General features: G+C 40.9%; 2 protein-coding genes across 2 annotated transcripts; both read right to left on the bottom strand.

Moving 5' to 3' along the window:
* Positions 1 to 1331: 1331 nt before the first annotated feature.
* LOC140256613 (olfactory receptor 10A7-like) lies at positions 1332 to 2225 on the bottom strand. Its single transcript, XM_072345233.1, has one exon. The coding sequence runs from the start codon at positions 2223 to 2225 to the stop codon at positions 1332 to 1334; it is 894 nt and encodes a 297-aa protein (XP_072201334.1).
* Positions 2226 to 7163: 4938 nt separating this feature from the next.
* Positions 7164 to 8111, bottom strand: LOC140256970 (olfactory receptor 5F1-like). The gene has a single exon (XM_072345907.1). It carries the CDS (start codon positions 8109 to 8111, stop codon positions 7164 to 7166), a length of 948 nt encoding a protein of 315 aa, XP_072202008.1.
* Between the last annotated feature and the right edge of the window lie 7799 nt (positions 8112 to 15910).

Here is a 15910-nt window from a genome sequence, read left to right on the forward strand (position 1 = left end):
ACTATCAAGCCATAGAAACAGTCATTCCCACTCCTGTTTATACATTGCCTTCAAGTACTGGAAGGCCACAATGAGGTCTCCTTGGATCCCTCTCTTACCCAAGCTAAACAAGCCCTGTTCTATCTACCTTTCTTCATAGGATAGGTGCTCCAGCCCTCTGATCATCATGTCCCTCCCACTGCACAGTCTGAGAACCCAGGGAAGCCCTCCTCATTAAGAAGTCCTTTTTAAGACAAATCTTCCTGGTGATGCCTTGTGATTTATCACTCTATTGCTACACTCCAAAACACCATTTTCCTTCATTTCCATATTCCCTTACTACACAGATGTGCCTAGAGCTGCATTTCATCTCTGATGCAGCTGTGAACTGGTCTTGAGTAATTCTTCCTGGTGTTGGTTTGTAATTCTGTGATACAGCAATACTCTCTTCTGACAGCCTGTGGCATCACCTTGATTCAAAAGCCATCTGCACATGGTGGGCAAGCACATACAGGTGGCCCAGCACAAGTAGGTGGGTTGAACCAAACAGCCTCCAGAGATCCCTTCTAACCTCAGCCATTCTGTGTTTTTATGACTTCTTACCTCATTTGGGCTTATGGAAAAGTTACATCTTTTTATGTTGGAACCAAAATAGGGTGAAGTAAGAATTTTATAGAAATGCTAGATCTGTCTTCAAGCCACCAAATCAAGCTTCTTTCAACTGTTCAACCAAATCACTCCTGAAATATCAATAATTGAATTGACTGGATACTGACTTACCTATAGATACCTACAGTCAGATGACATAATCTTGAACTCAGTTCCATCCAGCTACCTAGTCAGCTGAATTTATCTGGTTCATGTTTACACTGTGGTGGGAAGAAATGATTTCTCTGGAACACATCACGTTACTATGCCAGCCATCTGTTGGCATCTTCTTACTGAATCTGTCAATTTTATTTTATTTTATTTTATTTTATTTTATTTTATTTTATTTTATTTTATTTTATTTTATTTTATTTTATTTTATTTTTTCCTGACTTAACTGGAATTTTGCTACATGTTAGATTTCTGTATATTGGAGTCAAGCGTTCTTATGACAGTGATTTATTTTGTACTAGCTTGAGAGCAAACCAGTATGTAGAAAAAGGACAAAGGCTTAAGCATATCATATTTAATACACTGACTTTGTGGCTCATTTCTGTAGTTTCTGTAATATTTTGGACAGTTTCATGAAACCTATTTATTCAGTACATAGATGATGTACATTTCTCAGTATTTTCCAGTAAGAAGTAAAATCTCCAAACTTTGAGAAATGTCCAGACTTTGAGGAAAGCGTTAATTGTCCTGTTTCAACCTTTAAACTGTGAGCGACTTTTAGAAAATAAGTGAAACCCTCTGGGCAGAGGCATCTTGCTGAACTGTCTCCTTCCAAATATCTTCCTTAGAGCATGCTTTACTTCTTTGTTTCGTAAGCTGTAGATGATTGGGTTCAGCATAGGAGTTACTACTGTATAAGAAAGAGCCACCAGTTTCCTCTTTACCAAGAATCTGGACCTTGGTCTTAAATGTATCAAGCCAGTTGTACAGTAGAACAGCGTCACCACCACCAGGTGAGCAAAGCAGGTGAAGAAAGTTTTGCCTCTTCCTCTGGAAGATGGCATTTGGAGGATGGTGTGGATTATCTGGATGTAAGAGGCTGCTATCAAGATAAACGGGATCAAAACAATTGTAACAGTAGCGACAAACACAATAAGCTCAAATAAGTACGTGTCTGAACAGACCAAATCTAGAACAGGAGCAATATCACAAAAGAAGTGCTCAATCTCTCTAGAGCCACAAAAGGGATAGCTGAATAGCCAGCCAGTGAGTCCTGCGGAAAATGGAATACCAGCAATCCAGCATGCTACGACCATATGAAAACACACTCGCCTGTTCATGCTGGTGGTGTAGTGCAGGGGATGGCATATAGCCACGTATCTGTCATATGCCATGGCACTCAAGAGGAAGCACTCAGAAGTGACAAAGAATATGACAAAGTAAAGTTGCAGGGCACAGGAAGAAAAGGAGATCTGTCTTCTCTCCAACAACAAATCCATAAGCATCCTGGGCACTATGTTTAATGTAAAGCAAATTTCGATCAGCGCCAGGTTTTTGAGAAAATAATACATTGGGGTGTGTAAGGCAGGATCAGCAGTTGCTACTAAAATTATGAGAAAGTTCCCTGTCATTGTGATTAGGAACATGAGGAGGATTCCCTGAAAGAGAAGAACCTGAAGAGAAGCGATGCAGGAGAACCCCTGCAAGGTGAAGTATGTCTGGTTTTTGAGCCCCAGTTCTTCATCAGCTTCCATGTCAAAGAGGAACCCAGCCTGCATCAGCCAATGAAAAAGAGATGAAGAAGAAAACTCTTTATGAAGATGAATATAAAGCAGTGAGCTTCTCTGAAATCAATTCCATTATTATGTGGGAGAAACAATTCTAAATGGACATATAACATTTTGAGAGGTACACTAGAAAAGTAACTTGTCATGGAAACAAGGTAACAAGAGAAACAATAAGCAGAAGAGCTAGGATTTCCCCTAATGTCTGCCTGCTTTCCTTCTAAATTAAGCCTAAATATTGCCACCTCTACTTCATATTTCAATTCTACTGGTATTTTCTCAAACGTAATTTTCTCAACAATTAGTGTTTTTCATTTTCAGTGTGTGAAATAAGAGTTTATTTCATGCTGACCTGCAATCCAACTAAATTCTCTGCTTCAAATTTTTCTTTTTTTTTTTTTTGAAAATCTATTTTCCCTGTTCTCATACATAAGCACATATATATACATACGTAGATTTCAAATAAACGAGGACAAATAAAATTGTTGAATGTACAAAGTTTTGTATGTTACTATTTACCCTCATCATTACTAACATACAAAACAATGACCTGCTTATTTATTTATTTATCTTAAATATAGCATTGCTCTTTTTTCAGTTCCATTGTACATTTTTTTAATGAATTCATTGTTGTAAGACATTTTTCTCTTTTAGATCATCTGCAACCTACCAGCCTGTATTCAACTATCTAAAATGTAGATGTCCACATTCAGTATAGAAATTTGAAGCACCTTCTCATTTGCACCAGCTGGAAAGTAAGTCAGAAACCTATACTGTATTTCTCATCAAGTCTAATTATCTTCATTGGAATCACTGCCTGGGAATGCCTATCTCTATTCATTAGGACAGAAAGGTGCACCTCTCTGAATTGCAGAAAGCAAAATTACCTGAGGAAGTCTATACCTGACAATTTGCAACATCAACTTTGATTATCGGCACTGACTGAACTTCTTTTGTATCTTCACAGTCAAATTATACAAATTATACCCCTTCAGGATATTACCACCTTATTTCCTTTGATCATCTCAGTGGCCCTATTCTGAACTCTTCCATTTAACGGTCTCTTTTATGTATGGAGGGACACCAGAATGGAACACCCTTTTCGTTCGGCGCCCGCTGAGGCCTCCACACGGCGTTGTCCGCGTTCCCTGTCATCACTTCCTTTTTTTGTGTGTGCCCCCGGTGGCGCACGGTGGAAGAACTGCCGCTTGCAACACCGGAGACCCGGGTTCGAATCCCCCCTGTGGCGCAAGTGGTAGAACTGCCGCTCTGCTACACAGAGGGCTCGAATCCCGGGAGTTGGACTCGATGATCTCTAAGGTCCCTCCCAACTCGCACGATACTATGATACCTTTCTCCATGGGTGACCTAGCAAATGAAAAGCAGAAGGAAATGAGTACTTCCCTTCAACAGCTGTTTCGGCTGCAGAAAAGTTTATTGTTCTCCTCTGCAGGGACACTCTGTAGGCTCATGCTCAGCTTTACTGAGATTTCCACATTTATTTCTGAATAGCTATTCCCCAGACTGCCAACATCAATCTGATTCACCTCTTGTGCCAGAGCCACAATTTGGCATTTGTCTTGCTCTAGCTTCATAAAGTTCCTGCATATGGACTATCCCCTATCTTCCAATTGTTGTATTCTGGAAACTCCTGAAGATGTTCTCCATCACATCTTCCCAGTCACTGATGGAGATGGGAAGCAGCATTACTCCAGATCAACCCATGATGAATGCCTCTCACAGCCAGATAGTACCTAGACTAGGCTATTGAATCTACCTGTGAAAGCTTGATGGTCCAGGCAGTATTTTCACTCATGTATTATTTTTCTCATCCAGCTTCTATCTTCTCATTTTGGCCACAAGGCTATTGTGTCAAGAATCATCACTCTCCCCTGTGGCTGCTCATCACTACCACACTCACTATCTGAATGACTGAGAAATGCTTTTGTATTATTTCTGCAAGCATTCATATGACTAACCAGCAGAATCTGAATTTCCTTTACAATCTATGAATAAGAACAAGAACACTCAGGTGTTATTTTGATCGTCCTTCAGAAGTAATTTAAAATATGCTAATTGTCAGATATACTTGATTAGCTTCCATCTCAAAGTAAAATCTTATTAATTATATAATGTATATGTTAGTAATATATAGAAAATAATAGATTTAGTAATATAAATAAAATAATAAATATTGCTTGGTCATTAGTGTATGCATTGAATATATTTGTATGTAGTGTTCAGATGCATAGTATTCTGCTCTTTAAAATGTAAACTGTTCTTTCCTGAGTCATCTATACTAGTAAAAATTTTCTTGACAGTTTTTGCTATCAGAAAGGCTAGGAAATAAAATACTAGTATACCTCAATTTTTTTGAGAAGTCATCTGAAGCTTATGATATGATGCCTCCATTCATGATTTTAGCTTCTGGGACACCTTCTTCAGTCTTTCAGGCAACACATCAGATTTGTGAATAGTTTTGTGATGGATCCTGTAGAGAAGGAGAGTTTTGGCTGTTCTGAATGGTGTCTTACATTGTTTTCTGAGATTTGAACTCCTCTCTGGATTAATTACTGAGTATACTCAGAAGACAAAGCATCTCCCCTGGTATTGAAGTAGACTACGAACCACATAACTTAGTGAAAGTTGTGTGAGTCTTTTTTTTTTTTTTTTTTTTTTTTTTTTTTTTTTTTTTTTTTTTAACGTATAGAAATAACAAAGTTTGTTAAGGGAGGTAAAGAGTGATGTGAGTGTGGTGGCTTCACCTGGCTGCTCTGGCCCAGAACTGCTCCTGTCCAGCAGATAGGACCAGAAACCAGACTCTGCTCAGGCTGTCTGCCACTTCTCCTTCTGAATGTTCAGTTGACAGCAAAGCTGAGCACGTGTCATACAGGCTGGCAGACATAGAGGGGATGCTAACACGACCAGCCAGAAAGGCTGCCCTGGAGAAGAGCTGCCTTCAACAACACTTATGCACTGGACTTATGTAAATGTAGACATTTCCTCTATGGCTGGTAGTGGTAGAAGTTCACTAGTGAAGACACACACATAGCACTCTCTAGGTTCACAACCACACACATTCTCACATCCTAGAGTGCTGAGGGAGTTGGTGGATCTGGTAGCCAAGTAATTCTCCATCAGCTTTTGACAGTCCTGGCTAACCGGGAATGTCCTGGTAGATTGGAGGCTGGCAAATGCCCACCTTCAAAAAGGGCTGGAAAGATGATCCTGGTAGCTACAGTCTCTCCTCGGTGCCAGGGAAGGTTATGGAATGGATAATCTCAGGGGACATCATGGATCAACTAAAGGTCAATCAGGGGATCAGGTCCAGTCAGCAGGACTGGGGAAGTAATGCTGCCCCTGTACTCAGCACTGGTGATGTCTCACCTCAAGTAGGGTGTTCAGTTTTAGACACGTCAGTACAGGGACAAGGAGGTGCTGGAGCAGGTCCAAAGAAGGGCAACAATGCTTATGAAGGACTGAGAATACTCCCTATGAGAAGAGACTGAAGCAATTTGGACTGTTTAGTCTGGGGAAAAGGAGGCTAAGGGGGGACATTATTGCTCTCTTCCAATATCTGAAAGGTGCTCATGGTGAGAGCGGGGTTGGTCTCTTCTCACTGGTGACAGGTGACAAGATGAGGGGAAATGGCCTCAAGTTGCATCAGGGGAGGTTTAGATTGGATATTGTTAAAAACTTCTTTACAGAAACATTAAACACTGGAATGAGCTCACCAGGGAGGTGGTTGAGTCGCCATCCCTGAATGTGTTTAAAAACTGTTTGGATGTGGTGCTCAGGGACATAATTTAGCGGAGGGTTGTTAGTTAAGGTACTATGGTTAGGTTGTGGCTGGAATTGATGATCTTTAAGGTCTTTTCCAACCTGAGCAATTTAATGATTCTATTGTATGCTTTGCTGGCTATTTCAGCTTAGAATTTTGCTACTGAATACACACATGTATTCTTTGCATGCTGGACAGGAGAAGATACAGACACTTGTCCCCCAGCAGCTGGCACCATGCACAAGGGGTGTGACCAACAGCCCAGCTTCAGCCACTGGTTTGACCCCCACACTTGCCTCATTTGTGCTGATCCCCTTCAGCAGCTGGTTTGGAAGCACACACCTTTCCTGCCAGAAAGGGGGGTACTCCACTTGAGTAGTAGACATCATAGGCTGGAGCTTCCCATACCCTGATCTGACTCCAGTAGCTGGCACCCAGTCCAGCTAATCTGACCTACTGCAAATGTGACAGAGTTCTTGAGTTACAAACCCTGATGTTTTATATATCTGAAAACTAGGCATACAGAATGGATCAAACAAACCACCCTCAAACAAATTTTCTCACTTTATTATTTGCAGTTGAGAGAGTCTAGATAACTCTCTGGGTTGTAAACACTGACAACACAGACGAAAAAAGTAAAAGTAATCTAGAACATAACATTAGTAAAGAACTGTTTTTTTTCGACTATAAATTGAGTTTCAGCTTATTCTGAATTTCAGCTGTAATGAGATGAAAAGAAGATAGGTAGGCAAGAAGATACTATGTGCAATAATCTATTGATTCATAGCTTTATTTTTGCTTACTTTACAGAGTTCACTACATATTCTCTCTTTCTTGGTAATACCTGTCACCCCAAACTGATAGCATGACTATCCACACATTTTGTATCTTATTTATTTTTTAGATATACAGTGATGTATTCTCAAGTTGTACTAAAAAATAACTTTATCCATATGCCATGAAGTTGTACCTTTAAGTCATCAAGGACTACCTCATTTTATTTTTAAAGTTCAAATCAACTATCTGAAACTCAGTAATGTACTTGTCTTTTTTCGCAGAGCTTTCTTTACTTCTTTGTTCCTCAGGCTATAGATAAGAGGATTGACCAGGGGAGTGAGAATAGTATAAAAAATAGACAAGAATTTCTTTGGAGATATTTGAATACTGTGATGAGGAAGGACATAGACAGCCAATATGGACCAGTAAAAAAGTAACACCACAAGAAGATGTGAAGAACAGGTGGAAATGGCCTTTTTCCTTCCAGTGGAAGAAGGAATTCTCATGACTGTGATAATGATGTAGAGATAGGATGAGAAGGTCAAGAGAAACGGAGGCAGGGAGCATACACCTGCCACAAAAGAAGTGACAAGTCCCAACATGTGAGTGTCACTGCAGGATAGTTTCATCATTGGAAAGGAGTCACAGAAGAAATGTTCAATTTCATTAGGGCCACAGAAATCTAAGTTTGAGATCAGGAATGTTAATATAGAATTAGACAGAAAACCACTTACCCAAGATGCAGCACCTAGCTGGAGACAGAATTTGTGGTTCATAAGGAATAAATAGTTCAGGGGTTTGCACACTGCTAGGTACCTATCATAAGACATGACTGCTAGAAGATAACATTCTGCAGCTGCCAAGCAACCGAAGAAATAGTACTGTGTAAAACAACTGACAAATGATATGCTTCTGTCTCCACTCAGATAACTGAGCAACACCCTTGGCAAGATGTTTGAGCTGCAGCAGATATCCAGGCAAGACAGATTGCCCAGGAAAAAGTACATTGGGGTGTGAAGAGACTGTTCAGTCACCACCAGCACAATGATGAAGATGTTCCCTGTTATGGTCATAATATAGGTCATCAGGAGCATTAGGAAGAGAAGGCAATCCAGCTCAGGACCATTTCCAAATCCAAGGAGAATAAACTCTGTAACAAATGTTTTGTTTTTCCATTCTAGCTGTGACATAACTTTTTTTAGTGATGACAAAGGAAATGCTGCATGCTGTGCTTGTGAAAATCTGCACCAGCAGAGGTGAATCACTGTTGATGCTGCTGCTTCTGAAACGCACCACTCACTGCCTCACAGTCCTCACATCTGCTGTTTGGTCTCCATAAGTGTTCAGGACGCATTGATGAATGTCAGTGGGTAATTTTTTTTTTTTTCTGTATGGAGGAACTCAGTGATACACTTTTGCTTTGAATACACTTCCATGTGTTGTGGTTTAACCTGGTGGGTGGCTCAGTACCACACAGTTGTTCACTCACACTCCCGCTTCTCAGTGGGATGGAGCAGAGAGTTGGAAAAGAACAAAAGTAAAAATGGTTTGATATAAAATTGTTTTCTAAGATAAAAGGAAAAAGATAATAGTTATAATTATATATACTTATATATATATAAATGCACGTAACAATTGACACACAAGCAATTCCTTACCACCCCTTGATCATTGCCCAGCTAAGCCGCTGAGCAGCACAAGAGCCAGATGAACTTTCACTCTTTTCAAAACTCTTTCCATGTGATGTAATATATAAGGAATACCCCTTTGGCCAGTTTAAGTCAGCTGTCCTAATTCCATTCCCTTCCAGCTCCTTAGTCCCTTTGCTGAGAATGGCCTTGACTCAGTACAACACTGCTTAGAATTGGTATGTTATTAACACCATTTTTTTACTAGAACCAAAACATAACATCATTCCAGAGACTCTGAAGAAAAATCCATCCCAGCTGAAACTAAGACACCATGTTAGACACCATTTTGTCAGAGTGCCCTTCTGTTGCCATCTGTTACATGGCAAGAAAACACAATGGACTATTGGTGGGAAAGTTCAATCTACCACTATGCCACCAATGTCTGCTTCAGTCAACATAAATACATTCATTATTTGTGAATTTTCAAATGGAATGTGTAGAGTTGCAATGAGATATTCAACTCAAAAATTTGAGTATGTCTCTTTACTAGGCTTCTCTAATATACCAGAGAAAAGTATCCCTGGCTTCACAATCACTCCTTATTCATGCCATCAGATTTTGTCTCCGTTTCTAGTCTACAGAGAGAAGAGAGTGCTTTGGACTGTAATCCATTCAGCATGTTTTCTAAGTCTACTTTGTATGAACAAATTCATTTACTGACATTGTCTGTTTCTTTCCACTGGTAAGAATAGGAATTTAGATGTTAGTTCAGAAGTCAGCACTTCCTTTCTGATATTACTTATCACCTGCAGGCGCTACAGAGAGATTACTAGGTACTATAGCATTATAGGCTATGTGAAGACACCCATCTAGTAACTTAAATCTAGAATACTTACGATGGCATATCTTTTTAAGACTGAACATTTCTTTCCACATATTTAATATAAAATTTCCTATTAAAATCATAATTCAAAACCCTGATACTTAACTTCTGACAATTCAAACTGTGGAAAGCGTGTCTCATTTCTGTGCCAACTACCACAGTTTCTGGACCAGTATTGTTTCTTACCTGAAAGGTCAGGAATGTTGAAATACAGTTCAACAGCCTCCCATTTCTCAAGATTCGGCATCCAACTATTTCCCCCCCCCCCCAGGAATTTTATTTTCACATGAAAAAAAAAAAAAAAAAAAAAAGAATTACAGCTCTCTGCTTGGCAAGGACTTCTCCATGCCCAATAATTTTAATGTTTTAATGTTTTCCTCTATTTAACCAGTACATATCAACTCTTGTTTTCTGTTCTGTCAGTTCAAAATGTTCCTTCCTTCACCTCATTCCTTAAAAGCCTTTTCAGAGTGGAGACTAATGAACCACTCCAGGGGTAATTGACTAAACAAAAGCCTTAGGGAGGTTGTTCTCATCCACCTTGAATGTACATAAACAGCTATTCTTTTTCTTCACACTTTGGTTGGAATTAGTATCTTGTTAGCATATAGTTTGTTTATTTTGGAGTGAAAGATTTCTAGGATGATCACCATTCTCTGTAGTCAGTGCTCCCACTGCACTATACAAGTGTTTAAGTCTAGAACTCACTATGACCTGCATTCAGTGCCAGACAGCCTACCTGAATGCCAGCCATTTCAGTCTGAAGATTCTACTCTACTGTTTGTTGGTTTTTTTTGTTTGTTTGTTTGTTTTTTGTTTTTTTTTTTTTTTCCCCTATAGTTTGACTGTTTTCTTAACTGTTATCACAAAGGAGTGAGATTGATCCAGGTCCTCTTTTTTAATCTCAACCTCCTACCTTGCATTTAATACTCTAGTTTGTTAGTCAAGGTTCAGGCTACTTAGTCTTCAGGGTCAGACAGAAAGAAGCTAATGAATAAATGCCTCTTGGCACTGTCATTTTTTATGTTCATACATGTACTCTCTAGGAAACAGACAGTGGCCAAATGAAATTTATTCAATATTCATTTAATCATCACCAAGAATTCATTGAATTTCTTTTGGTGAGTGCTATCTCAAAACAGAAACAACATTTTAAGCTCAAGGAGGGAAGGGTTAGGCTGGATGTCAGAGGAAAATTTTTTACAGAGAGAGAGGTGAGGTGCTAGAAGCGGCTGTTCAGGAAGGCTGTGGATGCTCCATCCCTGTAGGTGTTCAAGACCAGGTTGGATGGGGCCCTGGACGACCTGTTCTAGTACCAGATCTGGAGGTTGGTGGCTCTGCCTGTGGCAGTGGGGTTGGAACTTGGTGATTCCTGGGGTCCCTTCCAACTCAAGTGGTTCTATTATTCTATGAAAATTCACATTTTGCCAGCAAAAAAATTGTAATAAGGGAAATGTGGTGGGTAGGCAGCTAAAAACAAGCACTAGTCTACACTTTCCTTCCAGATGGAAAAATGACTACAGTGATCAGGCTAGGTATCTTTAAAAGGCAATGTCTACCTTTATATGTTTGTAATTTCTCTGACAGCTTTTCAGATATCTTTGTGGAAATGCCTGAAGGACGGTTGAATTTATGGGGAGACTAGCACTGCTTTGCATCTGCTTGTTAAGCTGTGAAAAGAAAAAAAAGCATGTGTGGAAACACAGAAATACAACCAAAAAGTGAAATTCTCCGAACATAGAAAGAGAAGTGATACCACTCAAACACCACTAGATGGAAGTGTAATCAAAATAGTCCAGAATATGAAGGAATGCTAGAATCATAGGGGTTGATATAGGGACCTCTGAAGATTGTCTAGTCAATACATGTCCACCTTGCTAGTTTAAAATTTTTATTGCTCTCTTTTTCTCACTGTTAAAAATATTAAAAAATACAAAAATATTTTAATATTAAAAATAAAAATGTGTCTAATTATCAAAATATACTAAATATTTTAAATATTATATAAAATACTAAAAATATTAAAAATAAGTTTTGTGTCTAATGTACATTAAATATACTATATAATTTATATGTGGCCCAAGACAATTCCTCTTCACTCTGCGTGGCCCAAGCTAGCCAAAAGGTTGAGCAGCCATGACCTAGTCCAACCCTCCTACTTCAGAAGGTTCCTGAGTGCAGTTTGAATTGAAAGTTTGCACCCGGGTTTTGAATATCTCCAGTGGAGGAGGCTCCACTGCCTATCTGAGCAATATGTTCCAGTGCTCTGTGACCCTCCAAGGAAAGAAGTTTTTCCTCATGTTCAGATGGAATTTCCTGTGTTGCAGGTTGAGCCTGTTCCCCCTATCCTGTCACTGGGTACCACCTTGTGCTCTTGACCCTTTAGATATCTGTCAGTGTTCATAAGATCCCTCTCAGTCCTCTCTTCTCCAGTCCAAACATGGTCTCTCAGCCTTTCCTCTTAAGGGAGATGCTATAGGCCCCTAATAATCTTTGTAGCCTTCTGCTGAACACTCTTGAGTAGTTCCCTGTCTTCCTTGAACTGAGGAGCCCAGAGCCAGACACATTACTCCATACGTGGTCTCACCAGGGCATGCAGAGGGGGAGGATCATCTCCATCAATCTGCTGGCCATGATGTCCTTATATGCATTCCAGATTACCACTGGCCTTCTTGGCCACAGGGGTCCAGTGCTGGCTCATGATCACCCTGTTTTCCACCAGAACATCTAGGTCCTTCTATGCAAAGCTCCTTTCCATCAGGTCAGCCCCTAACCTATACTGATTCATGCAGTTATTACTTCCCAGGTGCAGGACTCTACACTCACCCTTATTGAATCTCATATGGTACTTCTTCTAACTCTCCAGTCTGCCCTGGTCACACTGAATTCAACACAACCTTCTGGCATGTCAGCCACTCCTCCCAGCTTTGTACCATCAGCAAACTTGTGGAGGGTGTACCCCTTCATCTAGAGCGTTAATGAGTATGTTAAACAAGAGTGGATGCACTATGAACCCATGGGAACACTGCTATCCTCAGGCCTCTAACTAGACACTGTGCCAGTGATCACAGCTCTCTGAGCTCTGCCAGCCAGCCAATTCTCAATTCACCTCACTGTCCATTCCTCTGTCCTGCACTTCCTAAGCTCAGCTATGAAGACGTCATGGGAAATGGTGTCAGAAGTTTTGCTGATATCAAGGTAGGCAGCATCCAATGCTCTAACCTTATCTATCCAATTGGTCATGAGAATCTTAGTCGTCATATAGTTGTTTGAGTTGGAAAAGTCCCTTAAAGATCATGTAATCCAAATCCCCTGCAGTGAACAGGAACATCTACAGCCAGACCAGGTTGCTCGGAGTCCTGTCTAGACCGATCAACTGATCTTGAAAATCTCAAGGGATGGGGCTCTGAGCCCATCTCTGGGCAACTCGTTCCAGTACTTCACTACCCTTACCATGAAGAACTTTTTCCTCATGTCCAATCTAAATGTCCCTTGTTCTAGTTTGAAACTATTTTTCCTTGTCCTATCACAACAGGCCTTGCTAAAGAGTCTGTCCCCTTCTTTCTTATAGCTCCCCTTTATATACTGAAGGGCTGCTATCAGGTTTCCTTGGAGCCTTCTTCAGTCTAAGGAGCCCCAGGTCTCTCAGCCTGTCCTCATAGGGGAGATTTCTATCCCTTGGGTTGTTTTTCTGGCCCTCCTCTGGATGTGCTCCAACAAATAGAAGACCACCAGACTGGTCATGCATTATGTCCTCTCAGTGAATCCATGTTGACCACTCCTGATAATCTTCTTTTCTTCCAGGAGCTTGGAGATAAGCATAGAGAATAAATTGTTCCTTTACCTTCTGAAGGACAGAGGTGAGACTGACTGGCCTGTAGTTACCTGGACCCAAGTACTTAACATTTTTGAAGACTGGAGTAACACTGGCTTTTTTCAAGTCTTCAGGTAACTCTTTTGTTCTCTGTGACCTTTCTGAAAAATGATAGAGTGGTTTGGCAGTCACAAAGTACATCTTGTTTTACATCTTTGTCACACAGACACTCTCTGTTGATAACTTATCACTCTGGAGGCTTCAAAGAGATCATTAAAAATCCTCTTTGTGTTCTCTCCTATTCAGATCTTGCACTAATTTCCAGCACATTTCTTATCTGTGTTCCATGATCTGGAGTACTGAATCCCACTAGTTGGATTTATGTATGCCAGCTCCCTCAGCACACGTGAGTGCATCCCGTTGAAGTTCATGGATTTGTGTGTCTCTGGTTTGCCTAGATGATCTCTGACCAGAACCTCCTCAACCATGGTGTAGTCTTTTCTCCTGACTCTCTCTATTAACTGCAGTGCCTGGGATTGCCAACAGGCAGTTCTAAAAGTACAGGCTGAGAAAAGGCAGCATTCAGTAACTCTGTCTTCTGAGTATCCTCTGTCATCAGGGCACTCAACTTATTCAGCATCAGGCCCTAGCCATCTTTTTGCTGATTATATACTTAAAGAAGTTCTTGTTTTTCTTGACTTCTCTTGACAAGTTAAATTCCAAACAGGCCTTAGCCTTCCCTGATGCATCCTTGCATGCCCTGACAGCATTCCTGCATTCCTTTCATGTTACCAGACCCATTTACACATTCAATACCAATGTAATCGGGTTATCTAGATTTACCCGTGATAGAGGCTGCTGCCCCTAGAAGGGGGGAAATGAACAAAAACAACGGCAGCAATCTAAGGAAAGAACTTATTTTACTAAATACGAGACACAATATGATACAATATAACTACAACTACTATATCAAACAAGGCAGAGAAAAAGAAAGAGAGAAAAAGAGTCCCTGAGAACTGGGGGCCTACTGCAATCTCTAGGCGACAGGCTGGAACGTTGCTGATAGAGGGAGACGGCAGGGATGGAGCGCTCCAAAGCGATAGACAGGGCGAAAAGAAGGACGTTCCAGCCTGGGAGCGAGATTATATATGTGTCCTCCTCCTCTGGTGATTCGTCTCTGGCCGCGTTGTCCCCTGGGATATGTAGTTTCCTCCAAGAGCTGAGTACTCGGGATGCTGCCATTCCACAGATCTGGAGCATGAACCTTCCACACTTCCGCATACCCTCTGTTACACTTCCGCATACCCTCTGTTACATTTCCACATACCCTCTGTTACACTTCCGCATACCCTCTGTTACATTTCCACATACCCTCTGTTACACTTCCACATACCCTCTGTTACACTTCCACATACCCTCTGTTACACTTTCTTATACCACCAAAACGGTTTACCACTATTTGTACCCTCAGTTAATGATTCATACCGCACATGATGTCATGATGTAGAATATTGACAGCACAAAACCATGACAACCAAAAACTTACAGCCTCAAAGCTTTTAAAAGGTTATTCTCCATTTTCTACACTGGGGTGACTCTAATGATAAATTCATTTATCTACATGTTAAGGAATAAGGAAGTCAAAAAAAGCCCTGGCAAAAGCAACTCAGATTTTTTTGCATGTTTATATAGATGACATATCAAGAACTATGGTTTGTGTGACTTTCTGAGGCTGGGCTATGAAGATATGAGCTATTGGAGGTGGTTTCTACAGCAAGCATATGGTACTGATGCGGTGATATACCATGTCACAAGGAGAGATGAGTGGTTGTTAATACTCAAATTGGCCTATTAAAAAAGAACAAAGCAAACAAACCAACAACGATCTGGAAAATCAAGACAAAAACAATCTAAAAAATAATTCTGAATGAACTGAAAACGTATTTGTCACATTTCCTCATTATTTAAGTTACTTGGGAATCAAAAGCCACAAGAAGAGTATATGTTCTGTGTTGAATTAAGCCTCTTACAAGAATCCAGGACTCCTCAGAAGTCAGTGCAGTGCCACAAACGTCTTTCCCACATGCCATCCTAGCCTTTTCTTCATGTCCACCCTGATCCTCCCCTGATGCAGCTTCATGCCGCTGATGTGGGTCTTGTCATGGTCACCACAGAGCAGAGATCAGTGCTGAGCTGTGAGGAGCTGCAGGTTGCTGTGAGGAGCTGCTGGATGCCATAAGGAGTAGTGCCAGCTACTGGAGTCAGTTTGATGAAGGCAGTGGGTGAACTGTGCACTGCTGAGGTGGGTGGACTTGGAGGGGGTGGTATTTCAGGTTGAAGCCTTGGGATGGGGGAGAGGGTACGACACTGGGAATGGGAGATTGTATATCCACTGAGCAGAGCTGAAGGGCAGGGCTGGGACTACTGTGAACTGCAGAATGAGATGGAGAAATGTCACATCACCTGGGAGAAGATGCTCTTCAGCCGTCTGTTCCCTGAAAGCCAGGGGAACAGTCTGTGGCAAGTGGAAGTTCAGGAGCTGCAAGAGCAGTCTGTGAAACACCACTAAAATAAGGGCATCTGCTGGGGTGGGGATCTTGTCACAGGCAGGAGAGACCAAGTGGAAAAGTTGGTTACTGCCTCTGTGAGGCTGGGCTGCTG

Source organism: Excalfactoria chinensis, chromosome 10 (assembly GCF_039878825.1).
Source record: "Excalfactoria chinensis isolate bCotChi1 chromosome 10, bCotChi1.hap2, whole genome shotgun sequence".
Lineage (NCBI taxonomy): Eukaryota > Metazoa > Chordata > Aves > Galliformes > Phasianidae > Excalfactoria > Excalfactoria chinensis.

Coding starts and splice junctions, on each gene's coding strand:
- LOC140256613 (XM_072345233.1), bottom strand. CDS start 2,225: ATGTTCCTAATCACAATGACAGGGAACTTTCTCATAATTTTAGTAGCA.
- LOC140256970 (XM_072345907.1), bottom strand. CDS start 8,111: ATGTCACAGCTAGAATGGAAAAACAAAACATTTGTTACAGAGTTTATT.